The sequence below is a fragment of the Camelus ferus genome, chromosome 21, assembly GCF_009834535.1.
Source record: "Camelus ferus isolate YT-003-E chromosome 21, BCGSAC_Cfer_1.0, whole genome shotgun sequence".
Classification (NCBI taxonomy): Eukaryota; Metazoa; Chordata; class Mammalia; order Artiodactyla; family Camelidae; genus Camelus; species Camelus ferus.
In genome coordinates this window covers 5295354-5322778 of record NC_045716.1, presented here as the reverse complement: position 1 = coordinate 5322778, position 27425 = coordinate 5295354, and the positions used below count along the sequence as shown (strand labels likewise).

The 27425-nt window shown below is 38.6% G+C and overlaps 2 protein-coding genes across 4 annotated transcripts in view; one reads left to right on the top strand and one right to left on the bottom strand.

Moving 5' to 3' along the window:
* Window positions 1-1934: 1934 nt before the first annotated feature.
* RALGPS2 (Ral GEF with PH domain and SH3 binding motif 2) overlaps window positions 1935-27425 on the top strand; it is a 136003-nt gene continuing 110512 nt past the window's right edge. The window contains exons 1-2 of one of the 3 annotated variants that reach the window (XM_032463663.1): window positions 1935-2293; window positions 14151-14224. The gene's annotated coding sequence lies outside the window, so the exon portion shown is untranslated. The remainder of the gene's footprint in view (window positions 2294-14150; window positions 14225-27425) is intronic. The other 2 variants (XM_032463664.1, XM_032463662.1) reach the window with 2 other exon arrangements.
* Window positions 2199-3407, bottom strand: LOC116658816 (collagen alpha-1(I) chain-like). Its single transcript, XM_032464750.1, is given in 2 exon segments — window positions 2199-2964; window positions 2966-3407. Coding segments are annotated over 2 exon segments (942 nt in total). The 5' UTR covers window positions 3142-3407.

Here is a 27425-nt window from a genome sequence, read left to right as displayed (position 1 = left end):
CAAGCTATGATTAAAAAAAAAAAGACATTGAGAATGAACTTTTTCCTATATTTTTATTCACAAATTCTTAATCAAGTTCTGAAAATTGGAACTTAACATGACTCTAAAGGTTAATAAAAGTATTATTTTATAGGTTATGAACATGTGAAACAGATTTTGAGTAATTACTCCAAACTCAGAAATTCAGTATGTTTAAGAATTTAGTATATTCATGGCCTAGCTTCACATGTCACATGGCTTTTTCTCTTCAGAGTCCAGATGAACACTTCATTGCTCTTACAGTAAACTGTGAAAATTATTGGCAGGTGTAGAATACAGCCTCATTTGTTTTTGTGAAACCCTAATTCAAGTTTAAAGTAATTGCAAGACATTTACACAAAACAGAATTCCTTGTTGTTCCTCAGTTTTCCGATTTTTAAGAGCAGTGATAATAAGACATATATATATTTATAATTACAATGTATATACACATGTAATTGTTGTATGTATTACAGTAGGCACATGGCCAAACACCTTTTCCTTAATCTCTGACTAACACTTAAAGAAGATTAAACACTTACCCAACTTGATTTACCCAAATAGAAGGATTTCTCCTCCAAGTGTTAATTCTGTTTGCCTGTTGTTTCTTTGGGACTTGAAGCAATTAACATCTGTGGGAAAACTTCCTGTATACATCACACATTTCCCCCTTTCACCAATAGTCTGTTTTCCTTTTTGTGTGGGGGAGGGTGTCGATTCTTATTTGAAAGGTTTTTTTTCTTTTCCTTTTTCTTTTGGTATCTCTACTTCTCCTAGTGATTTCATCATAATTATTTTTTCAAGACTTTGTTTGAAAGTGAATGAAATAAAAATGAAAAACCATGAACTGGGCCTAACCTTGGTTTTTTTTTGTTGTTGTTGTTTTTGTTTTTAACTTACCTTTGGGTATGGGGCAGGGGAGGGGGGCTTTAAAGAAGTAATTCTGTTTGAAAGGGGTTGAAGGGCATTCTAGTTTCCTTAACTAAAGGGCTATGACACAGGTAGTAAAAGGAGGAAATAATTAGCAGTCTTCAATATACACGATTAAGTAGTTCTGTTTAGTGGTTATTAAAGAGATAAAAGAAGCCAAAAGGGAACAGTTTTGGTCCTTTCATGTGTTATATCCAACGCTGGTACAGTTTTCCTTACACATTCTACTGCACATTACCTAGAGAAGGAGCTGCAGGTTATCGAATCATCACCCATTTTCCAGTGGTCTAATGACACCACACAAAAAGGTGGCTCACCTAAAACCTTCCATTTATAGTCACACTGCAACAACTGGTGCCACACCATACAGGGCGCCCACCGAAACAACACCCTTCCACCGTTTAACCAAATCCACTTCTTTTTCATTCACAGGAAATATTTAATGTTTCAGAATCTTGTATTGAACATGAAAATACTGCTCACCTGGGACTCATCCATCTGAGCCCCACAGGATGCCAAATTTCTGTCATTTGCTCATTAAGCCAAGGGCATCACACAAAGGCCTACTTCTGACACCTCCCGAATTTTAATGTGTTAGAGTATCGATCACCATAATTTATGATCCTACGGCAGTGCGGTGGCTCTTCACATTTGGAACCCCCTCACTTGTGCGTACCGACTTCTAAAAACACGGCTGGCGCGGGCATGATATTTGATCTGGGGGCCAAGCGTTTCCAAACTTTGTTCTCTGGCCGCAAAGATGAGGTGTTGGCGTCGAAGGCGACCAACACCACAGCAGTTTTCACCATGGAGGGCCCGGTGCGAGTAGGGGGTGGCGGGGCTGCCGCGGGGGCCCCACCTGTCAGTCCTCTACCCTTCCCCGCCGCCTGGTTTGGCGGGTAGCGGCCCCTCCCTCGGGCGGGCGCGGGGCGGAGGGACTGCGGCTGTTGGAGCGCGCCGCCGCCACGGCCCCCAGCGGCAGTTGGGCTCCGCCGGGCAGAAGAGCCGCTGGCGGGGGCGCGCGCCGGGAGGACCCCGCGGCCGCGACGCTAGGGACCCGCGCGAGCGCGCTCGGTTGGTGCGCGAGCTGCGGCTCCGCCCCGCCCGCTCGGCGCGCGCCCCCGCCCGGTCCGTTCTCCTCCCCCACCCCCTGCGCGGACTGGGAGGATCCAGCTCACTCCCCTCCCCCGAGCGGCCGCGGTGGCGGCCGGCGCTGAATGAGAGACGCCGACTGCTCTGGTCGCCGAGCGCTAGCCTAGGCGGCGGCGGCGGCGGCGGCAAAGCGGCGGAGCGGGAGGCCGGCGCCGTCTTTCCATCCTCCGAGGCGTCTGCCGCGGCTGCACAGGTCGGTGCTCTGGCCGCGGGCCTGGTGCGGAGCCTCGGTGGGCGGTGCGGGGGAGGGAAGGTGGGTGCGCTGCGCCCCCGGGGCGGCGCGGAGCCGCAGCGGCGGCGGCGCGGGGAATGGCGGCTGCCCGGGCGCTGCGGTGTGTTGATCTTCTGGCCGCGGGCCCCGGGGCTGCTCGTCCTCGGCGCGGGGAGGGGGCTGCGGGGCTTGGGCTGAGAGAGGAGGGGGGGCCCTGGTGTGGGAACCTGGGGCCGCGCCTCCCTTGGTGGCTCGCTCTCGGCGTCAGGAGGAGGCCATGGGGTCCCCGCTCCGGGTCTATGTCCCGAGGCCGGGAGCGCGGCGACCCCCCGAGCCCGCCTCGCCTCGCCCTCTCCTGGGTGGCCGAAGCCCCCGGCCTCCGCCCGCGCTGCCCTGGCGCCCGGCGGCGTCTCATTCTCCCTCCAGGTGAGCGGGAGCCGGGACTCCCCGAGCCCGGACCCGCCGATCGGGGCCACACCCCCTCCCCGGCCCTGGCGGCTGCGCCCACGAAGCCCGGCCGCCGAGCTGGCCGCCTGCGGACCCGCACTCTCGCGGTCAGGGTGACCTGTTGCGGAGCGGCCCGCAGCCCGAGTCGCCCGCCGGCCTCGGACCCGGGGAGACCGGTCCTGCGCCGGCCTCGGGCCGGGCGCGCGGCGGGGCGTGGGGCCAGGGACGCTGCCTGAGGTCGGGGGCAGTACCGCTAGGAACGGGCGTACTGGAAAAAGAGATTCCCCACGGGTCTGATCAAACACTTGCAAAGCCGGGCTATCTGTCTGCAGATACCCGGAATTCCATTGCAGTATCGCATTAGGTAGGCTCATAAACACCATGCTTTGGAGGTGATTTGGGAGAAACCCGAGCCAGGAGTGATGAGCTGGTATCTGTATTTGGAAAATAGCCGTAAACCTGTGCGGAGCTAAATTATCCCCCCACCTGCCCCCCTCAAAGCTCTTTTCCTGTAGCTATGTGTTGTGTAGACGCAGGCCAGTTTCAGTGTACGTGGGCGTGTTTGGGAAGAAGCTGCGAGCTGATAGGAGGTACCTTAGTACAAATGTTAATTTGTTTTAACTGGGAGGGGTGAGGGAGGAGGAAGAAAGGGCGCTGATGGTAGCAGTGGAGGAGGGGCCATTGAAACAAGAAATTTCTGTTTAAGAAAGCGCTAAAAAAAAATATGTGATACCCCGTTTAAGACCATAAAGTAGGAAATACAGGCAGCAGTTAATTGAGCTTTATCTTTTACGTGCCTTGGATTTAAAATTTTTAACGCTGTAGTTGTTACAGAGTGCTTTGTTTTCGTGCCAGTGTTTATGAGTTGATTTTTGTGTTTTTCTGTATTCGCTATCAAATCGACTCTTGTTCAAGTCTCTTTGAAGATGACCATCAGAATTTTGGGAAACTTTTCGTCCATGCAGAATAGTATTGCAGTCATAGATCATAGCTTGCTAGCTGTAAAAGCCTGTTACATCCAGATAATTATACTTAGACGAGTGCTGTAGAATCATACATTTAATGTGTATTGCTGTTCCTGCTGCATCTTGCTGTAGACGTTAGAATTATGAAGGAACTTACCCAAATTATTTTAATAAAAAGAACCACTAACTCAAGCGTTGTAGGTGTAAAGTTTATCATCTAGCTTCAAAGACTTGGAAAATGACTCTTACTCGCTTAAAGATCGAATGTGAGGACATAAGATGCCTTTTTGAATAAATAATTTCAATATAATTTATTTAAACGTAGTTTTTTCTTTTTAAAATTCAATGTAATAATTTTAAAATGGTGAGATCTACCTTTCTTCCATTTTATTCCACCTTTCGTTCCTTTAAGGATTTGTCTTCAAAATACTTAGGGTGGGACTCTGGAAATGTTCATTTTGCCTGAATTATTCCAGATTGCAACAGAACTTTAAAGATAGTGCTTGCGTTATCAAGATTGCAGCATGCTTTTCTGATAAATAATTTGATTATCAAGAAGAACAGACCAAAATCTCCTGAGAGAAACTATAACCAAAAAATTGGCTTTGTGACTCATTTACTTTGTGTACTTTTATTATACATGTGGGTAATGTACTTGTTGTGTTCATATACCTAATGTTTTGGGGTTTTTTTCCAATTTATTATGTCATTACAGTTGAGACAGTAGTTGCTTGTCGTGAATGATGGGTATATGTATAGGTGAAATTGCTCTGTTGCAAAAAGCTTTTGTCCAGAGGCCCAGGTCTTTTGTTCATTCATTCATTCATTCATTCTACACCTATTTATTGAGTTCCTATGTGGTGCCAGTTAGTTGCCTAGCTGTTGGGGATACAACAGAGAAAAAGACAGGCCTGTGCTCTGTTGGAGCTTCAAGGATAAGAAGGCAAGTAGTCTACAACTTCATTGTCAGCTAAACACTGTTTAATGTTAGTTTAAAAGTTTAAGAAGTAAAAGCTTCTCTGATGAGTTTTTTTGGTTAAGGATTTTGTTGTGTTTTTCCTTCTAACAATAGGGGGAATTATTACTGAGTGAACAAAAAAAGACAGTTGTTTTAAAAATATATTGATGTTTATATACATCGGGTATCTGGTTCCCAAGTATACCCAAAAAAACCCCCAGTCTACCTAAAGTCACGTGATGCACAGTTTACTTGTGGTTAAACAGCTTTATTCTTTTGGTTTATATAGTTAAATGAAATGTTTGCTAAAAATATTCTCCTGACACTTACTTGTTTATAAGATAGTCTGATTCTCTTTTTTAGTGTAAGTTTTTTTTTAATCATCTTTTTTCTGGCTGTGCATTTGTGAGTAGACCAATGTGGTATTGTTCTTCCACAGAATTTGATAACCAGTAGGGCTAAAAATTGGAAAAGTTTGACTGAAAGTGATGGCTCTTTAAAATACTCAGGGGTGGGACTGAGGTTTTATTTTTTTTTTAATTAAAATATGGCAAATATTGTTGTAGTTCTTTGCAGATTACTAAACTGCTTTATGTATGTTATTAACACTTAAATATTTTGGTACTTCTTATTTACGGGAGTGCAGCAGCTAACAGTGACCCTATGTGGGCATTATTGTCTCCATTTTGGTTAAGAAAACTGGTTTGGCGATGTAAGCACACCCCAATAAGCAAGGAACGCCCCCAAGCTCAGGTTGTAGCTCTCAGTATAACGCGATGCCCGGCCTGGGAGTGAGATGGGAAGAGCCTCAACAGCTAGTGAGAGTTCAGCACACAGTACAGCTTCTAGTCTACTTTTCCAGAAGTTTCTAGATAGCTTTTAAACTTTAAACCCAACCATCAATTGAGATTTCATTAATTGAATTTAATTTCTTTCTGAGTTAAACTTAAAAACCTAATTCAAATCTAGAAGTATTGCTTTTTTTTTTTTTGCTATATAAAAAAGACAGTTTGGATTTACTTTTAATGGTGTGTTTTGAGAATAAACTGTATTAAAATCAATCCTATTTTTTGAATATGAGGTTTTTTAATTAGTAACATCTGTATTTGGAATAAAATTGTTGCTCTAATTTGACTACTACATTTTTTCAGTTACTCGATTTTCAGCAGAAAGATAATTCAAATAGCCTGAAACTCTGCCTCAGCCCGAGTGAGGTTTCTTGAAGAAACGTATTGCATTACCCTCTAAGCTGTTTCTTTGAATGTGTCTTATTCCAGTTGGTTTAGGGTTTCTCTTTTGTGAAAAAATGAAGACTGGATGTGATAGATTCCAGTAACTTGGAGTTAATTTGGAATCTTTCTTGATTAATGTCCTGAACTTGATTTAGGAAAACTCTTAACTACATAATAGGAATAAAAACACTGGAATTTGAAATGTGTGACATCCACCTGTTCTATGGAAAGAAAAAAGTTTGAGTATAAATGTAGCCAGTCACTCTAATAAGTAATGGCTAGTTAGGGATCTAGGAAGCGGTAAGCAGCAGTATTCACAGGACTTAGGTTGAGGGTGCTGGCAGTTTATGTATGTCACTGGGGAACTTTGGTCTGGCTTTTGAGTGATACATGGCTTTGGAGTGAAACTCTCACCTCCAGCTTGATACCTTTCTGTATTTTACTTCCAAGGCCTTTCTCAAAACAGGTTTTCCTTTTTAGGTTGATTTCCCTTTTGCTGATTCTTGGAGAGTTCTTTTCTGAAAACTCTACCTGAATAGCGTCCCCATCACACTCTACCCTCACTTTGTTTTTCTTCACAACATTAATTTATCTGACATTGTAGCATACATTAATTTATTTGTTATTTGCATCCCTCTGATTGTAAGCTTAATGAGGGCAAGGACTTGATTTTGTTCACTGCTGTATTTATTCCTGGCACCTAGAAAAAAGCACCTGGCACATAGTCAATGCCCAGATAATATTTATGGGGTGAGTGAATTAATTGGCATTAAATGATACAAAAACTACTAGTTTTTTAAAAAAACACTTTTTTTTTTTTTTTTTACTTTAGATAATATAATTGTGCAGTTAAAAGGAAAATTGCACTTTAAGACTTAGAGTGAAACACACTACTCCCCTGTATGACTCTCCCTGCCAGGTCCTACTCTTGGAGCAGTCATTTTGGATACTTTTAGCTGTTGCTGCTGATACTTACTTCCATATTTTAAGGTATTACTTGTTTTTCAATTTTAGACATTATCTGTTGGCTTCCTGCTGTGGACGAGGAGTCCATACGTTAGAGTTCTTATGCCCCCTGAACTTACTCTCCCTGTATCTTCCAGTATAGTTACTCTGTTGGTTACATCAGTATTCATTATTTATGTTATTATGACTTTGTAAATATGCTTGCCAGTGAACCTTACAATCAGTGTACTATGATTATATTTCTTGGAATTAAAATCTTTTCTTTTTGTTTAGTTTCCTGTTTTTCTCTAATTTTTTCTAGAAACTGTCCCAGTATGTTCAAACACATCAGGTAGTTGATCATTCGGGGTTTTTTTGATTGGAAGAGCCCCAGGTCTGTCTGTCCTTTTGCACAGATCTGCACTCTGGCTCTCCACTCTGCTTAGCTTTAGGTTGTGATTTCTCTTCATGATTCTGAGAATTCCCTTTGCCTTCTCCCTGTGTTAGAGCTTGTGGTCTCTGGATCCATGTCTTCTTCCTTCTCAATTTACACCCTTGTTTTAGTGAAATACATCCCTCAGTAATTTTCAAGGACCAAGTATGTGAGGAGGTGAAATTTTTGAGATGTTTGTGTTGCTGAAAATCTCTCTCTCCTCCCCTGACACCTGGTTGATAGTTTGGCTAGTCTGGGTGTAGAATTCGAAGGTGAAATAATTTTCCCCTCAAAATTTGAGGAATTGTACTATCATTTTCTAGCCTCAAGTGGTTGTTGAAAAGACTTACTGCCCTGTAGTCTTCATCCTTTAAATGTGACCTGTCCCTGTTAAGAGCTTTTCTTTGTCATCAGTATATTCGATATGTCCCTGATGTTGAATGTGTCTTGTGTGGCTCTTACTTCATTTCTCATGCATGGGACTTAGTGGGCCCGTTCAGCCTACTACATTTTATGAGATGTGTCCGCATTAGATGAGAGGAGAGACCATCTAGTGCAAGGGTCAGCCAGTTTTTTCTTTAAAGGGCTGGATAGTAAGCACCTTAGGCTTTGTGGGCAACACGGTCTGTTACTACCACCTATCTCTGCTTTTGCAGCATGAAAGCAGCCATGGACAGCACGGGCTGTGGTTTGCTGACCTCAGTCTGTGCCCAGGTGGAAGGATTAGCTATTGCTTTATTAGGAGTAGGGAGAGTTTATCTATGAGAGAGAAGAAGAGAATATATGGACAGAGACATAATGGTGGAGGCTTGAGGAAGTTCTCATCTGAGGTTTTCTGTTAGTGCATAGAAAGCAAGATCACTAGCTGAGGGTAAGGAAAAATGGGAGTATGTATTGGAGGTTTGACAAGAGGGAAAAGTACATGACATAGTCGTCCATTAGAGAGTAGAAAAGTGAATAGAGTAGAACAGAATAGGGAAATACAGTGCGATGCCAGGCAGCACTGAGGGCTCATTTGAGATAGGTGATTCTGAATTTCATGTTCCTGACTTTAATAGGAATACCTTTAAAATCTCATCAAGTGTGCTATCTTACTACCGGTTGTTTTTGTTTTTAATCAGGTAGGGTTATTTTATTAATCTTATCAGAACTACTTTCATACATAAGTATGTATGTCTATGTATATTATATATATTTTTAAATTTACAAACTTGGCCTACATAACTGCTTATTTCTAGAGAAATGCCAAAAGAAAGTACTATAATTTAGAAATCATTCTTTTGTATATTCATTTTTAAAAAGTCATGGAGAGTTTTCTGTGTGTCAGGAACATTTCTGGTGCTAGGAATACAGCTATAAAAAAAAACAAAAATATATGCTTTGCTTACATTTGTATTTAACTAACATGTGACTAAATTATACACACACATAAAAATTAATAAGGAATATTGTGCAGAAAAGAGAGTACATAATAGGTGTTATTCAATGTATTTTTTCTGCTTTATTGAAATATAATTGACAAAGTTGTAAGATATTTAAAGTGCACAACATGATGGTTTGATACATACATAATGAAAGGATCCCCCCCACCCCCACCATTGAGTTAATTAATACACTCATCACCTCATATAGTTGCCTGGTTTTGGGGGGGTGTGGTCAGAACACTTAAGTTCTACCTTTTAAGCAAATTTCAGTTATACAATACAGTATTGTCAACAGTAGTTACCATATTATACATTGATCCTCAGACTTTTTCGTCTTACAACAAAGTTTGTACTGCCCTTTTACCAGCCTCTCCCTATTTCCCCCACCTTAAATGGGGGAAATTTTTGATAATATAACTGTAAAAGATAAATTTTTGAATATAACTGTAAAAGATCAAGAAATACCTTCTACTCTTAGTTTTGTAAGAGTTTTTTTTCTCTTAGTATCATATTTTATCAGGTGTTCTGTACTGGCAGAGATGATCATATGTATTTTCTCCTTTAATCTGCTAATAGGATGTATTACATTAACAGATTATCTCCTGTTTGCTTTGCTGTGTACAACTCCATGTAGCTGTGCTGCATTGGTTTTTTTCTTCCCCCTCTCCCTGCTGAACTTGACTTGCCATTGCCTGAAGAGTTTTGTTTGTTCGTTTAATCTACTTTTATCAGTAGATAAATTTATTGGATTTATATGTATGTATTTTGACTTCAGAGTTAGGCTGGCTTCCTAAAATGAGTTGGGAAGCTTTCCCTTTTTTTCTCTTCTCTGAAATAGTTTTGTAACTTAGGGATTATGTGCTCCTTGAAGGAAATGTATGTAATGCGTAAGGTGAAAAATAAAGTTTCTAGAAGAAATCATAGAAAAATATCTACATGACCCCATGGTAGGCAGAGGTTTTTTAAAACAGGACACAATAAGAAACAGAAAAGACAGGACTGATAAGTTAGTTCTTCATTAAATAAGAACTCCTGCTCATCAAAGGATACTATTAAGAGAATGAAAAGGCAAGTGACACAGTGGAGAAAGTGACAGCAATACATCTGACAGAGGACTTGTATCCAGAGTATATGAAAACTCTACAAGCCAATAATAAAAATAAAAAAACACAGGCAACCCAGTTTTAAAACACATGGGCAAAAGACCAGAACAGGCATTTATAAAATGAATTTGTCCATGTGGCCAAGGTGAAAATGTACTCACACATAGTTTTAATTTGCAATTTTCTGAAAATTATCATGTGATGCCACTACATACCCACCAGAAATGGTGTTAATGAAAAAGTCTGAAAATACTGTGTTGACAAAAATGAAGAGCACTTGGGACATACATACATTTTAGGTGGGTTTGAAAATTGGTACAGACACTTTGGAAAATTGCGTCTAAAGCTCTACATGTGTCTGCCCTATGATCCATCAGTTTTACTTCTTGGTGTAGCAGTGAAAGTCAATATATATGTGCATCAAAAGACATGGACTTACAGAAGAAAGCATAGGGATAAAATTTCATGACCTTGGAATAGGCAAGGGATTCTTAGATACGGCACCAAAAACAGGAACAACAAAACAAAAATGAGCTAAATTGAATTTCATCAAAATTTAAAACTTGTGCTTCAAAGGACACCATCAAGAAACTGAAAAGACAACCCACAGAACGAGAGAAAATACTTGCAAATCAAATATCTTGAAGTAAAAGACTTGCATCCAGAATATATTAAGAACTCTTAACAACTCAATAATAAAAATGCAGTCCAATTTAAGAATGGGCAGAGGATCTGAATAGGCATTTCTCAAAGAAGATATACAATAAGCACATGAAAAGATGCTCAAAATCATTAGCTTTAAGGGAAATGCAATCAACCATAATGAGATACCCCTTCACACTGCTCGAATGGCTCAAATCAAAAAGTTAGACGAGAACAAGTATAGACAAGTACGTTGAGAAATTGGATCCATCATACACTGATAGGAATGTAAAATTATAGAGCTACTTTGAAAGACAGTATGGCAGTTCTTCAGGTGATTAAACGTAGAGTTAGCATATGACCGAGCAATTCCTTTCCCAGATAGATACCTAAGGGAAATGAAAACATGTCCCCACAAAAATTGTTCGTGAATATTTATAGCAGCATTATTCATAATAGGTAAAAAGTAGAAATAACCCAAATGTCCATACCCCAACAAGTGGATAAACAAAATATGGTATAGCCATACAGTGGATTGGTATTTAGCTCTTAAAAGGAGTAAGGTACTGGTACATTCTACGTAATCAGTAAATCTTGAAGACGTTGTGCTAGGGAAAAGAAGCAGTCACAGAAGGTCACATATTACATGATTCCATTCATATGAAATGAGCAGAGCAGGGAAATCTGTAGAGATAGGAAGTAGATTAGTGGTTGCTTGAGGTTGAGGGTAGGGAATGGGGAGGTCTAAAGGGTACGGGTTTTATGCTTTAAATGGGTGAATTGTATGGTATGTGAATTATATCTCAAAGCTGTTAAAAAAAAAAACAAGACATGACAAAAATAATCAGTGATATGAGGACATTGCCACTATATTTAATTGAGGAAAGCAAGATTCAGAGGAATAAATAAAATATCCCATCTTTATAAAACAGTGAAAACTCTGTATGTGTGTGTGTGTAAGTGATCTTATAAGGTTGGGAAATGATGCACACCAAATGTAAAAGTTTGTACCTGTTTGGGCAGAGGTAAGAAGGAGAGGGAGAGAAACAAGGGAGAAAATAATGGAAAAGAGGTTGATTTAGGAAAAAACAGCATTTATGACATACTTTGAGTTATGTAAAACATAAATCTCAAAATGAAAGTGGTAGTGGTCTATGAGTTGAGATACCAAAAGTTTTATTCTTTACTGTATTTTTCTGGGTTGTTTGATCCTTTTTGTTTTATTAATACAAATATATAAGACTAAGCAATACTAGTAAGTAATGAAATCTGAAAAAACACAGGGTTTTTTGTCATAATATCTTCCAACTGGAGGCAACCCAACTGTCCATCAGCAGGAAAGTGGAGAAATAATCTGTGTTATGCCCTACACTGGAATACTATATACATCAGTGAAAAAGAAAGAACTACTGTACTCAGCAAATGTGGGTGAATATCACAAACAAATGTTGAGCAAGAGAAACTGGACATGAAAGAGTATATACTGTGTGATTCTCTTTTTTTGAAGCTCAGGGAAAGGTCAAACTCATCTGTGTTGATGGAAGTCAGAATAGTGGTTGGGGGTTGGAACTAGAGGAGCAAGACTTCTGGAGTGCTCAAGTGCTCTGTATCTTCATGTGCTTGCTGGTTACATGGGTGTCTACATAGTAAAAATTCATAAATACATTTTCGTATTTATGCATATCTTAATTAAGAAAAGTAAAACACACTAAGCTAGTAAAAAAGAAAAAAGAAGTTTTAAAAAATTTGATGCTCATATGAAAAATCTTTATGCTTCCAAGGATACTTAATATCACTTCCAAAGACAGTTTTCTCTTTACCTTCATATTTGATGACTGCGCTGTATCACTTTGTGTGTATCATAATTTAAGCCACTCTTGGGACATTTAGGTTGTTTTTAACTTACATGTTGTAAACAATGATAGAGTTGATGTCTTTTTTTTTTTTAATAGGTCTTTCTATACTTTTCTGATCATTTCTTTTTTTTGAATTTCTAAAGAGAGGGTGGATTGCTTGTTTGGAGGTCAAGTACATTTGCATTCTTGCCCATGGTATATAATTGTTTATTTCTCTATGCTCTTAATGACTTGGTGATTAGTGTGAAAAACATATATATTGACCTGTTGTGTAATAAATTCTCCTTGTTTTAATTTGCATATTTAAACATTTTCAGTGAAATTTATATTTCCATGTTTTTGGACATTTGTGCTGCAATTTCCTTTTCATATCATTTACTCATATTCTTATTGCTCAGTCTTTTAAAAATCTTTTGAGGAAATAAATCAGTAAACAAAAAAGTACATAAAGATCAATACAGTTAACTTCAACTTAGGAAATGAAACATAACTAGTGTAGTTGAAGCACCCTTTTAACATTAATAACTTACAAAAGCTCTTCATGTATGAAGAATATTGCCTTTGTTGTTTGTTGTAGATCTTTTCCCTATTTTATTTTTTGTCACCTAACTTATTTTATTAAATCTAAGTTGATTTCAATTGTAAGATAAACAATTTTATGTACAATTAAGGATAGAAATATACTGTCAGTTAAACCATGACATTTAATTTTAAGAGGCATCCTGATATCAGAGATGTTAAATGGTGAGAAAATATTCATCCTAGAATTGATGAAATATTTGTTTTACTGTCTCTATGTGTCTTATGTTTTTTTTAGTCAAATTTTCAGTCTTTTGTACTGTTGCTGTTTCTACTGTCAGTCCTAGAAAGACTTTCGTATGCCAACATTAAAAAAAAAAATTCACCTGTGTTTACTTCTAGTATTTTTATGCCTTAAATGTATTGCATCTTTAATTCATCCTATTTATTTTAATGAAAGATCTAATTTTTGTCTTTTTCTCCAAGTGGTTAGCCAGTTGTCATAAAGTTAAATGCCACTGATGGTTTTTTGAGCCAGAAATGAATGGTATACTCAGATGTGCTTGTTTGAGAAACATGAATATGGCTATGGATTTTGGTTGGATCTAGTCTAAAAATTATCAGATTTTCCTGTTAAATATATATCTTAAACAATTTTGCAGTAAAAGGAATGTGAATGTCAAAACTATGATTTGATGTTGCCTTAAATAATGCATCTTAGTAGTCTTGGAAATCAGTCAAATAATTTACTTAATTAAATTTAAAATAATTTTTTGCAATATAGATAGTGATTTTAATCCTCTGCCTGAAGTTTGTATGAATTTGGACAAGTTACTTAATTTCTTTAGCATTCAGCTTCCCTATTTGTAAAATGGGCATGAGAGTGTCTTCTTATATAAGGATTAAATGTGAACGTGTAAGCGAAGTACTTAGCTGGATTAGGTCTTCACTCTTCCTCCTTTCAGGACCTTGAAGATCAAGTGTACAATCACAGCCTGGCTTCTCTTGTATCTGGGGTGACTCTCTTGTGTCTCTAGGGTTACTGGAGTAAATTATTTGTTAGACTTCTTCCAGTCCTGATTTAGATTTCTCAGGGTTTGACTAGAACTTTTCTAGCCTTGTGGAATTAGCTTAACATGACAAATCTGTAAGTTTTCTGTTGCTACTTTTTAGCTGCTTTCTATAAATGTGATGAAATCTTCATAGATTTTAGGGTTTTGTGGGCAGGGAATTAGTATGTATTTTAGGTGTGATTGACAAAGCTTTTATTCTGTAAATTGTCACTAGGATAACCTCTGCTACTTTTCTTTTACAGTTTGGACTTGTGGATATATTTTTCTGTAGGTCTGTGTCGTTCAGATCCTGCCACTTAAAGATGTGGGTACAGGGGTAAGTCTACTAAAGGAGAAATGTTTGGGGGATATCTTATGAATAAGAAATTCTGATTTTGACTTGCTTCTTTTCGTCAACAATATCTTTGAGTGTTTTCTGTGAGCCCAGTACTTATGAATATTATCATAGAAGAATAAGTCTTAGATCTTGCACTTGCTGTTCATATCTTCTTGGTGAGAGGAAATCTTATGTGTGAAACCACAGTAAATAATACAAGTTCATATGTAGTTAAGTGTCATATTATTGAAGAGCAGTTTGCAGGAGAGGAGGGAGGTTCAGTGAGGGCAGGAGTGGTCCTTAAGGAATGTGTTTCATTCAGGTGGTAAGAACATAAATATTGAGGAACAGCATTAATGAAGATACAGCAACGGAAATTAGTCTTTTTGTCATGCTTTGGATTGAAGGGGATTTCTTTGGGGGGTGGGGGAAGGATGGAACAGGAAATACAGTTACATTTGATAAAACAAGACCAGATTATTCAGTCCTTAGAAGTAAAGCAGGTTAAAATTTAAAGGATAGTACATACTAACTTCTAGCTTCTCACTCTATTTCCTTTCTTCTTGAAGCTGTAAATTGATAGTTTACAAATGAAGATTGAAAGAAAAATCCAAACTGTTTAGAACCAGTCTTCTTTTAAAAAAGGGAAAGTGACGTTTAGTTATATATATATTAGGTAATCTTCCCAACAAGAAGACTGAAAATGACGTTGATAGGAAAGCAGCATTAATAAGCTTCAGGTTTACTTTTTCTTCTCTGTCCCTAGTACTTGGTCTTAGCTAATTTTGTAGCAGAAGGTTTTCAATTCAAAGCTTTCCTCTGTCATTAAGAAAGCAAAAAGTTGTAGGGTGAGAACTCTTCTGCAGAAAGATTTTTAAAGAAGTAGTTTTGAAGATTTGAACTTCAGGGAACTAGCAGTCCTGTTGAAGCCTTCTGTGCTGCACTTGTTTAAAGAGGGTGGGCAGCTGTGCATTGGCTGTAGTGATGGTGTCAGCACGCAGAGCCCCCTCATCTGCTTCAGTTCAGTGTGGCCCAACAGACACAGGCATAGGAGTGGGCAGGGTTACTGACGTTTACTACTTCTGTCTCTGAGCAAAACGCAAAATTATAGACGACGGTGGGTTTTCCTTCTCTCAGCTGTAGGACTGTTGATACAGTTTGGCCACCCTTGACTTAACAACAGCTGGGCCTGTGACCCATGTCTTACTTGTGTGACACTGTAAATTATATGATCTCCTTAATAGCAACCAAAATTTGTATTTGTAACTGCTTAATTACTATAACTAAATAGATTAGAAATACTGACAAGACTTTTAAGCCCCAGATTAATGGTAACTTAGCTGACTCAGTGCCCTAGACTTGTGTTCTGTAATCCTGGTGTGCCTGCAGTTCCTTTGGAGGAAGTCTGCTTTTTCCATAGTACATTGCAGAGAAATAGATCTCAATAGCTATGTTTTTAACCATGTATAACTATATTACAACTGATTGATCCAGGAGTGGGCATTTGACCTGAGGGTTGCCAGCCAGTCTGTAAATCAACTAGCAACCTAGGATTGTCTGGGGCAGAGGGAGGGAATTACAGCTCTTTACAGGAAATGTGGAGTTAATTTGCCATTGAGCTATGGGAGCTGACACTGGAAGGATGCATTAGTGTGCTATCCTGTAAAACTAAAGTTTAGGAGACTGGAAAGTAAGTATAAGCAGAAGCTGTGAGTTAACAGAAATGATAAAGGACTAGAGGGGTCCAGTTGGTAACCAGAAAAGAATAGGGCGTCTGTGTCGAGAGAAGCACCAAATAGTAAGCAAGAAGCCATGTGGCGAGAGAGAGACAGGCATAGAGCATGAGATTGGAGCTTCTGCTTTCTGGCTCTGTGGATGCTCTTCTTCCATTAATATTTCTGTGGCTCCTGTCCTTCTTGAGACCACATCCAGTTTTTTCCCAGGAAAGAGTGCAGGCTTTGGTGTCAGACTTTTGGCGGTAGAATTCTGGCTCTGTCTTTTACTAGCTTTGTAACCTTGGGCAGGTTGTTTTAACTGCTCTGTCTCTTTTCTCATCTGTAAAAAAAATAAGCATCATAAATAATACCTTTCCTCATGGGGTTGATGTGAGGATTAAATGAGATGACACATACAAACCTTTAAAACAGTACTAATCACATAACAAATGTTCAATAAGTAGCATCATATATAAAATGCTCTTTGGGGGTAATTGGAATGAATTTCTTGCAACTGAAAGAGCTTAAGGAGTTCATTTGCTTACAGATTCATTTAGAGTAGTGCAACCCAGTGTGTACGCTGGCTAAGCAAGTTGTTTTCAGTCGTGTATAGGGCATCAAGAGATACTGTCTTATTCATAGTGAATAATAGGACTTACTGTATTGACAGGCATACCTTGTTATATTGTACTTTGCTTTATTGCACTTCGCAGATACTTTTTTTTTTTTTTTTTTTAACAAACTGCAGGTTTGGGGGCAGCCCTGCATTGAGCAAGTCTGTTGGTGCCATTTTTCCAACAGCATTCGCTCACCTCGTGTCTCTGGTGTCGCACTCCAGTAGTAATTCTCACAATATTTCAAGCTTTTTCATTAAAATATTTGTTACCGTGATCTGTCAGTAGTGATCTTTGATGTTACTGTTGTAATTGTTCTGGAGCGCCATGCACCTTATCAGTATACGACTGAACTTAATAAATGTGTGTGTTCTGACTGCTCCACCAACTGGCTGATCCCCCCATCCCCCTCCTAGGGCCTCCCTATTCTGAGACAGGATATTGAAATTAGGCCAATTAATAACCCTACAGTGGTTTCATAAGTGTTTAAAGGAACGGGAGAGCTGCACATCTCTCACTCTAAATCAAAAGCTGGAAATGATTAAGCTTAGTGTGGAAGGCATGTTGAAAGTCAAGGCAGGCTGAAAGTTAGACCTCTTGCACCAAACAGTTAGCCAAGTTGTAAATGCTAAAAAAAGTTCCTGAGTGAAATTAAGTGCTACTCCAGTGAACACATGAATGATAAGAAAACAAAACAGCCTTATTGCTGGTAATGGAGAAAGTTTTAGTGTCTTGGACAGAAGATCAAACCAGCTACAGTATTCTCTCCAGCCAAAGCCTGATCCAGGGCAAGGCCCTAGCTGTTCAATTCTGTGAAGACTGACAGGGGTGAGGAAGCTGCAGAAGAAAAGTTTGAAGCTAAGAGATTAGTTCATGAGGTTTAAGGAAAGACGCCATCTCCATATCATAAGAGTGCAAAGTGAAGCAGCAGGTACTTATGGAAAAGTTGCAGCAAGTTATCCAGAAGGTCTCGCTAAGATCTTGAATGAAGGTGGCTACATTAAACAACAGATTCTCAGTGTAGAGAAAATAGCCTTTTATTGGAAGAAAATGCCATCTAGGACTTTCACAGCCAGAGAGGAGAAGTTAGTGCCTGGCTTCAAAGCTATAAAGGACAGGCTGACTCTTTTGTTTGGGCTAATGTATCTGGTGACTTAAGTTGAAGCCAGTGCTCGTTTAGCATTCCAGAAATCCTAAGAATTAAGCTAAGTCCATTCTGCCTGTGTTCTACAAATGTAACAACAAAGCTTGGAAGATGGCACATCTGTCAACAACATGTTTTACTGAATATTTTAAGTCCACTGTTGAGACCTACTGCTCAGGGAAAATAAGATTCCTTTCAAAGTAATACCGCTCATTGGCAGTACACCTGGTTACTCAACAGCACTGGTGGAGATGTACAAAGAGATTAACGTTGTTTCATGCCTGCTAGCACAACATCCATTCTGTAGCCCATGGATCAAGAAGTAATTCTGACTTTCAAGTCTTATTATTTAAAAAAGTCATTTTGTGAGGCTATAGTTGCCCCAGATAGTGATTCCTCTGATGGATTTGGGCAAAGTAAATTAAAAATCTTCTGGAAAGGATTCACCATGCTTGATGCCATTCAGAACGTCCATGGTTCATGGGAGGAGGTCAAAATATCAATGAACAGGAGTTTGGAAGAAGTTGATTCCAACCCTCATGGATGACTTTGAGGGGTTCAGGACTTCAGTGGAGGAAGTGACTGCAGCTGTGGTGGAAGTAGCAAGAGATCTCGAAATAGAAGTAGAGCCTAAAGATGTGACTGCATTGCTGCAATCTCAGGATAAAACTTGAGCAGTTGAGGAGTTGCTTCTTATAGATGAGCAAAGAGTGTTTTCTTGATATGGAATTTATTCCTGGTGAAGATGCTGTGACAATTGTTGAAATGACAACAAAGCATTTAGTTGATAAAGCAGTGTTTGAGAGGATTGACTCCAATTTTTGAAAGAAATTCTGTGGGTAAAATGCTGTCAAACAGCATTGCATGTTATAGAGAAATCATTTGTAAAAGGAAGAGTCAATCGATGTGGCAAGCTTCATAATCATCTAATTTTAAGAAATTGCCACAGCCACCCCAACCTTCAGCAGCCACCACCCTGATTAGTCAGGAGCCATCAGCATTGAGACAAGACCCTCCACCAGCAAAAAAGATTATGACGTGCCGAAGGCTCAGATGGTGGTTAGCATGATTTAGAAATAAAGTATTTTTAAAGTAAGGTATGTGCATTTTTAGGAATAATGCTATTATACACTAAATAGATCACAGTGTAGTGTAAACATTTATATGCACTGGAAAACCAAAATTGGTGTGACTTGCTTTATTGCAATATTTGGTTTATTGCAGTAGTCTGGAACTGAACCCACAATATCTCCAAGGTAGCCTCTGTATTTGAAGCATTTAATAGTTGCTTGGTGCTGTTCTAAGCATTTTACCTGTATTAACTCATTGAATCGTTATAATAATCTGGTGAAGTAGGTACTGTTGTTACCTTCATTTTAAAGAGGTGAAAACTGAGAAACAGGAAGGCTAACCATCTTGCTTTATGTTATACAATATGTAAGTGGCAGAGCTAGGATTTGAACCCAGGTGGTATAGTTGTAGTTTTAAATTTTAAACATCTATTTCCTCCTCAGTTTTTATTTATCTCTTTAAATGAAGCCAAGGAGAAGGTCTCAGTTTGTTGCTACTCTTCCTTTTACATGTTTTGAATACTTCTTTCCCATTTTAATAAAAAGATGGTGTCTAGGTACAGAGAGCTAGGTGGGCAAGACATGATACTAGGTATTGTACCACTGTAAGTCTCTTACACTGTATGTGAAGTGGTATAATATCATTTGAAGGCAGACCATGGTAAGTTAAAAACATGTATACTATAAAAGGTTATAAGTAATAAGCCATCAAAAGAAATAAAGTAAAATCAGAAAATAACTCATTTAATTCAAAAGAAGGCCTAAAAAAGGGGGGAAAAAAGAACACAGGATGGATGGAAACAAATTGTAAAATAATTGACTTAAACCTAACCATGTTAGTAATCGCATCAAATATAAATGGTCTAAACACATCAGTTAAAAGGCAGAGATTATCAGATTGGATAAAAAAGCAAGATTGAACTATATCCTTGCCTATAAGAAACATATTTTAAATATAAAGATACAAATAGGATAAAAGTGAAGGATGGAAAAAGATATACTGACAACAGTCAAAAGAAAGATAGAGTGGCTATATTAACATTAGACAAAATAGACTTCTTCAGAACAAAGGCTATTTCTAGGGATAAAGGATGCCATTACATAATGATAAAGGATCAGTTAATCAAGAGAACATAACAATTCTAAACATTTGTGCCTCTAAAAACAGAATTTCAAAAATACATGAAACAAAAACTGATAGAACTCCCAAGGAGAAACAGTCAAGTGTGCAATTTTAGCTGTATATTTCAGTACTCTTTCCTGAGTATTGAAAATTCCAAAGATATAGTCGCCTTGTACAGTACATGTCAACCAGTTGACCTAATTCACCTAACAACAGCAGAATATTCTTCTCAATTCGTCTGAAGTGTACACAGAACATTTTCCACGATGAACCGTATTTTGGGCCATAAAACAAGTCTCCATAATTTAAAAGGATTGAGATCCTGTGCTCTCTGATCTCAAAGGAGTTAAATTAGAAAATACTAACAGGCAACTGTGGAAAATTTACTAATACTTGGTAACTAAATAACACAATTCAAAGGAGAGATTAAAAGGAAATTATTTGGTACTGAATGCAAAGGAAAATACAACCTATCAGAATTCATGAGATTTCACTAACGTAGTATTTAAAGGGAAATTTATAGCACTGAGTGCCTATATTAGGGGAAAAGAAGATCTCAAATTAATGATGTCCACTTCTACTTTAAGAAATTAGAAAAAGAGCAAGTTAAACCAAAGTAATTAGAAGACAGGAAATGGTAAAGACCAATGTGGAAATTAATGTATAGAAAACATAAAAATAATAGACAAAATCAGTGAAACCCAAACTGGTTCTTTGAAATGATCAATAAAATTGATAAAGTTCTAACCAGGCTGGTTAGTATCAGGAATGACAGAGGTGACATCATTACAGATTCAACAGATACTAAAAGGAAAATAAGAGATTATGAACCATTTTATGCCTGTAAATCTTAAACAGAGATGAAATGGACAAATTTCTCAGAAGACTTATACTACTAAATAAACTTCATTCAAGAAGAAATATCCTGAGTGGCCATGTATCTATAAAAGAAATTGAATTTGTGATTTAAATATTTCTACCAAAAAACCGTGTAGGCCCCAATGACTTCACAAGTGAATTCTACTAAATATTTAAGGAATAAATTATACCAGTTCTACATAAACACTTTTAGAAAATTACAGAGGAGAGAAGACTTCCTAATTTACTTTGTGAGGCCAGTATAGCCCTTATACTCAAACCAGACACAGACATTGAGAAAAGAAGACTACACAGAAATATTCCGCATGAGCATACGTGTTAGTCTTCTAGACAAATTGTCGGAAACTGAATGTAACATTTTACTTTAAAAATATAATAGATCATAATCAAGTGGAGTTTATTCCAGGAATGTAAAGTTAATTTAACATTTAAAAAGCAATCAGTGTAATCCTCTCTGTTAACCAACTAAAAAGACAAATCATGTGATCATCTCAATAAATGCAAAAAGAAAAAAGCATTTGACTCCATTCCAGGTAGTAACTGAGCAAATTAGGATTAGGAAGGAACTTCTTCAACCCAATAAAGGGCAGCTCTGAAAAAACTACAATGATGTAGTTTTAATGGTGGAAAACCTAGTGATTTCTTCCTAAGACCAGAAACAAGAGAAGGTTGTCTGCGCACACCTTTGCTGCTGCACAAAGTGCTGGAGTTTCTAGCCAGTGCAGTCAAGCAAGAAAAAGAAATTGAAGACATCTCCAGTGGAAAGGAAGAAGGAAAAGTGTCTCTTTTGCGGGGAGGCAAACATGACTGTTTAGAAAAATCTGATGGGATCTATGAAACCACTAGAGCTAGTAAGTTTAGTAAAGTTGTGGGACGCAGGATTAATATATAAATATTAGTTGTACTTCTTTATACTGCAGCAAACAGAAATTGAAACTTGACAAAACCAGTACCATTGACAGTAGTAACATGTATGAAATACTGAAAACTACACAGCATTGCTGACCAAAATTAAAGAGTATTTAGATAAATGGGGACGTATTCTTTGTGCATGGGTCGGAAGACTCGTTGTTGCTAAGGTGATAGCTCTCCGCAAATCAATCTGTTGATTCAGTGCAGTCCCCGTCAAAATCTTAGCAGGCTTTTTTTGTAGAAATTGACAAACTGATTCTAAAACTCATGTAGAAATGGCAAGGACCTAGAATACCTAAAACAACTTTGAAAAAGAACAAAGTTGGAGAGCTAATACTGCCGGGTATCACAATTCATTATAAAGCTAAAGTGATCCGAGCAGTGTAGTATTGGTGTAAAGATAGAGAAGTAGGTCAGTGGAATAGAGGAGTCCAGAAATAAGCCAGTGAGTTCATGGACAGCTGAGTTTTAACAGTGCGAAGGCAATTCGTTGAGAAAGGAAAATAATGCTGGCACAATACACAAGCAAATGAACTTCAGTCTGTATCTTGCACTGTATACAAAAACTAAGTCAAAATGAATCATAGACCTAAATGCAAAACCTAAGATGATGAAACTTTAAGACAAAAACAGGAGAAAAATCTTTGTGGCCTTGAGTTGGGCAAACATGTTTTAGGTACTACACCGAAAGCACGGTCCATAAAATACCACATTGATAAAATGAACTTCATCAAATTAAAAATTGAGTGCCTTTTGAAAGATACTAAGAGATGCTTAGTAAAGCGCTTGTGGAAATGAGTCGGCTCTTTGGTGCTCCTAGTGTCCTGACCTGAAACTGGGGGTCATGGGTTCCTGTCTCTCTTCTGCTCCCAGTTGTCCCAGTGGCCCTCTGTGGGCCTTATTTTTCTCACTTGTAATATGTATCATTTGGACCACATGGTTTCCAAGGTTCCTTCCAGCTCGGACACCCAATATGTCTATAAAACAATTGACTTGGAAAGGAATACCTACCATTAAATGTGTTAAAAACATTTTTTAAAGAAATTTAATTCATTTGGACTGTTGGTTCTCAAATGAGGCAATTTTGCCCCCGAAGGCTATTTGGCAGTATCTAGAGACATCTGGTTGCCAAAACTACTTAAGGGCATCTAGTGAATAGAGGCCACAGATACAGATACAGACATCTCAGGTCAGTTTAGCTGCTTATTTGAATCCTGTGTTAACTCCACATTCCTGTATTGAACATGTTATTGGCAAGACAAGCTGCTAAATGAAACCCGTGGGGAACACTGTGTCTTAGACTGTTGGGAATGTGTGCATGATGTGTCTGTGGAACTCTTTCATTTCTGAAATAATGACTTTTGTGTAGCCACCTGGAATTGAGCACTTTGGATATGCTGAAGTATTTGTTTTTATACCATTTCGGGAAAATGTTAAAATATATATATATCACCACTACCATATGTATAATTTCCCAGGCCACCAATAGAGCTTAATTTTAATTGATGGACTAAAATTTATTTTTTGTTTTGAAATAATTAGTGGCTCCTTGAGATCTTAAATTTAGATTTAAGATTCATTAACTTAAAATGCCTGCCTCGCCGCCTTTTTCCCAATATTCCACAAATAGGCCAAGACTCTTGTTCTCAGCATGTAACTTCAGCAGTTGACATGGTGACACTTGGATCATAGTATTTTCTACTTTTTTCCTTTTTAAAAGAGAACCTGAGGGAGAGAAGGTAGATTTTAGTGGAAGAATGAGGGAGAAGAGCAAGGGTTTGAATCAGGCTGAGAACACTGGCCTTTAATCAATGTTGCTTGTTGGGAGCGGTGTTTTTCCAGATAGGGTGACACTGGGAATTCTGTATATTCAGTTTAGTTGGGAATAGCTTGCTGCCACTACAGATATATCTACATCTGCGCCCAGGAGACTGATGTCACACAGCTGAATCTGGCCCATGTCCTGCCTCCCTCCGCGTATTACTCCCATCTGTTGTACTAAGGAGTGCTTTCTGAAGTAGGATCTGTCCCTGCTTTTGTTCTAGACCAGGAGTTGGCAGACTTTGTATAAAGACCCAGATAGTAAATACTTTAAGCTTTTTTTTTGGAGGGGGGCACGTGGGGGCAGATCATACAGTCTTCGTTGAGTCTATTCAGGTCTGCCTTCATAGCATGACAGCAACAGTAAACAATACAGAAATGAGTAAGTGTGGCTGTGTTCAAATAAAATTTAATTTACAGAAACAGGCCTGGGTTCAGCTTGTGGGTCATTGTTTGCCAACCCCCATTCTAGGCATCAGCACTTCCTCTCTGGAACATTTGGCACTTTCTGTTTAGTTTCCCAGTGGTGGCTGGTTGCAAGTGGAAGGAAGAGATAGCCTTTCACTCGCAGCTGCTCTGCTGTGTTGAATGGCTTTTCCTGATGATGGTATGGAATAAGTGAATGATGGGAACTTTAAGTGATAAGTGGAATGGTAAGGCAGACTTAATTCCTTTCTGGATCACAGCCCATGTGCAGGTGGTCAGCAAATTCTAGAAAGTTTACCTTTGAAAATTCTCTGGAACTAGGTTTTTTTTTTAAACGTAAGTACTTATAACCTCTTGGCTGGAATAGGGCAGGACCTCCTTATCACTCTCTGCTTTTAAGGTTCTGTCTCTGATCTATCAGCCTCCAAAAATTTTGCCACGTACAGAATGAAAGTGTTACAGCACACATCCCTGCCTGGGAAAGTGTATATAGTGACTTTCAGTCACCTGGAATGGTGGTTCTTAACCGCTTTCATTTCTGAGTCCCTGTGAAAATCATTTGATAGCTGTGGATCCAGGAAGATGATTTTTCATTTGTATTCATCACATAATTTTCATACTTTTGGAGAGCTGGGCATTTCATAGCCCCAGGGTTTAATTAATTCATGGTCTCTTAGTTAAGAAATCCTGATTTAGAAAATAAAATGCATGTTTCTTTCTATGCAGTTGTTAATGCTTCATGATCTGGCTCCAGTCTGTCTTTACAGTTTATTGTCTTATGTTCACACACACATACATGCATTTTCTGCAAAGAGTTAACCAACATTCTCCTGTCATGCCAGTTTCTTCCATTCTGGTGTCTTCTGTCTGCCCGGAATGTGCTTACAGTTTACCTTCCATCAGCCCAGTATCTACTCGTAAATACTCATCTCAAATATCAGACTTTCTGTGAAAACTTTCCTTGCATTTCCTTCTTGGCAGACATAAATATGAAGGAATTATAGCGACTGAGAGATGAAGGGAAGTCTTCCTTTTGTGGGGGAGGGGTGGGAAGAGGATGGAAGGAGGAAACTTCTAGGAAAGATTTCTTTACTCTTAAGAAATATCCCTCTTCTTAACCTCTCTGAGCCTCAGTTTCCTAAGTTGAATATAATAATCTTAGGGGGCTGTTAAAATAAATGAAGAAGGGTGTTCCAGTCTCTCTAACACTTCAATATTTATATAGGAAATTCCCTTCTTCTGGTCATTGGGTGGCCCCAGGAACTCATGGAGGATAAACATCTTCAGAGACTCAGTACTTACTCAGTTCTTAATAAAATGTCCTAATGGAAAACAAGGTTGTAAGTTTACTAAAACAAGATTTCTTGAAATCCTGCTGAAATTATGGTAAAGTGTATGTTGTAAGTCACTATGCAAATATTTATGTTGTTATAGGCATTGCTGCTTTCCAAAGGCCAGTGGGATCTTCACTGTTAGAGTACATGATACTTTTTTTGGCTGGTCAGTGGCTGATAGAATAGAGCTCTGTCTTTCACAAATTAACACTTGTGGTTTTCACTATTCCATGAATGACTGGGAGGGTGTCTGACATGATAATTTGTAATTTTGCTGAGCACAGATTTGATCCTAGTCCCTGCCCACCCTCCACCCGCCCCCAGCCACTGGTAGGCACCTCTCAGTGTAATCTGTTGTTCTCTATTTTCCGTGTAGTAACTTTTGTAGCCAGCACTGCATATGCTGCGGAGCCAACTCCTAGTTCTGGTGACCGAAGAGAAACAAAAAGCAAAACATACAGGAAGAGGAATTTTGGATAAATTAAAAGAGTAAAAGTGTACAATTCTGTGGTGACTTAAATTCATAATGTAAATGAGTCCACTTTGCAATTTGTGTGATAATGTAAATAAGTAGAAATTATTTGTGTTTTTAAAATCATCAAAAGTCTATAGGGGTAAAAAAAATCAGTTATGCTTTAGTATGTTATATGCCATAGTAATATACTCAAATTTGGGGATTTTTCATGGTGTCTTGGGACAAAATCCCTCATAAACATTGAGAATCTGTTCTACTTGAAGTCGTCATACAGGTATCCATTTGTTGAGACATACACATTCAACAGGAATGTCTTTCTCTGTGTGTGTGCCTGTGTGTGTCTCCTGAATGAAACTTGTAAGATCATGTAATTTAATAGTCCCATTTATAAGATTCTGCCTTTTCATTGCCTTCAGGATAAAGTCCAGGCTTTTCTTTTTACTTGACAACCATTGCCCTTATATCTACTTCTCCAGACTCAGTTCCTGATGTTTCCCATCACTCTTTTACATTTTGCCATCTGATTAGATTGTACTCAACTATTGGTGCTTCCCTGAATGCCAGTGACGAAGGATTTCACTGTTCCTAGCCTTTGTACATGGTATTTTCTTTGTCATCATGTTCATCTAATGAACTTCTGTTAGAAGTGAAGAGGAAGAGAAACCAGATACTTCATCCCCTACTGCCCCCACATTTCCACAGTATTTAAACATTCAATTAAGGGTTGGTGGGGAGAGGGTAATTTGGCATTGCAGAAAGCACAAGGATTTGCAAACGGAAGACTTGTATTTAAGACCTACCTCTGCCATTAACTGATTATGTGAGCCTAGCCAGATCACATGACCTTGCATTAGACTGTCATCTTCTGTAGAATCAGGGCATTAGAATAAAGCAGAGGGTTAACGCATTTTCTCCCCTGCCCTTTCTTTTCTTTTTCTTTACTTCCATTTTTCTTCCCTCCTCTTCTTTTTATTTTTGCATGTTTGAAGGATCCAGTGCTTTCACATTGCTTTATAGTAAGTTACCACAGCGGTAATTATCCATAGGGAGTGGAGTGGATTGGGGGAGGGCATTCCCTGGGATGAAGGGGGCAAATATTAAAATAAGGGAAGACCTGGGGATTTGAAATGTACTCCAGGTAGAGATCTCCAAAGTACCTCCTACCTCTTAAGTAATATTCATCTATGTTACTCTTGGTATTAGCATGAGGCAAAAATATTTGAGGATGTATGTAGTTGGATTCCAAGTCTGTTCAGATGCTAACAAGTGGCAGCTAGCGCCATCTGTTGGTGGGAAGAGTTGTACTTTTTATTGGATGTGTAGTTCAGTCTCTGAGATTTTGCAAGTTGAAGATTCTTAAGGAGATTTTTGTAAAATTTAGGAGAATTTATAGGGTTCCCACCACTTTTTATTTTGAAAGAATTTCAAACTAACAGGAAAGTTATAAGAGTACTAAAGAGAACTCTTGTATACACTCTATACAAATTCACCAGTTTTTAACATTTTCTACCATTTGCTTTGTCATTCATTTCTTTCTCACACACACATACATGCTATTTTTCTGAAATATTTGAGATTAGTTTTTATACCACATACCCTTTTACCTCTTAAGACTTCAACTGTATTTCTTAAGAACAAATTCTTTTATATAACCACAATATAGTTATCAAATTTAGGAAATGGATACA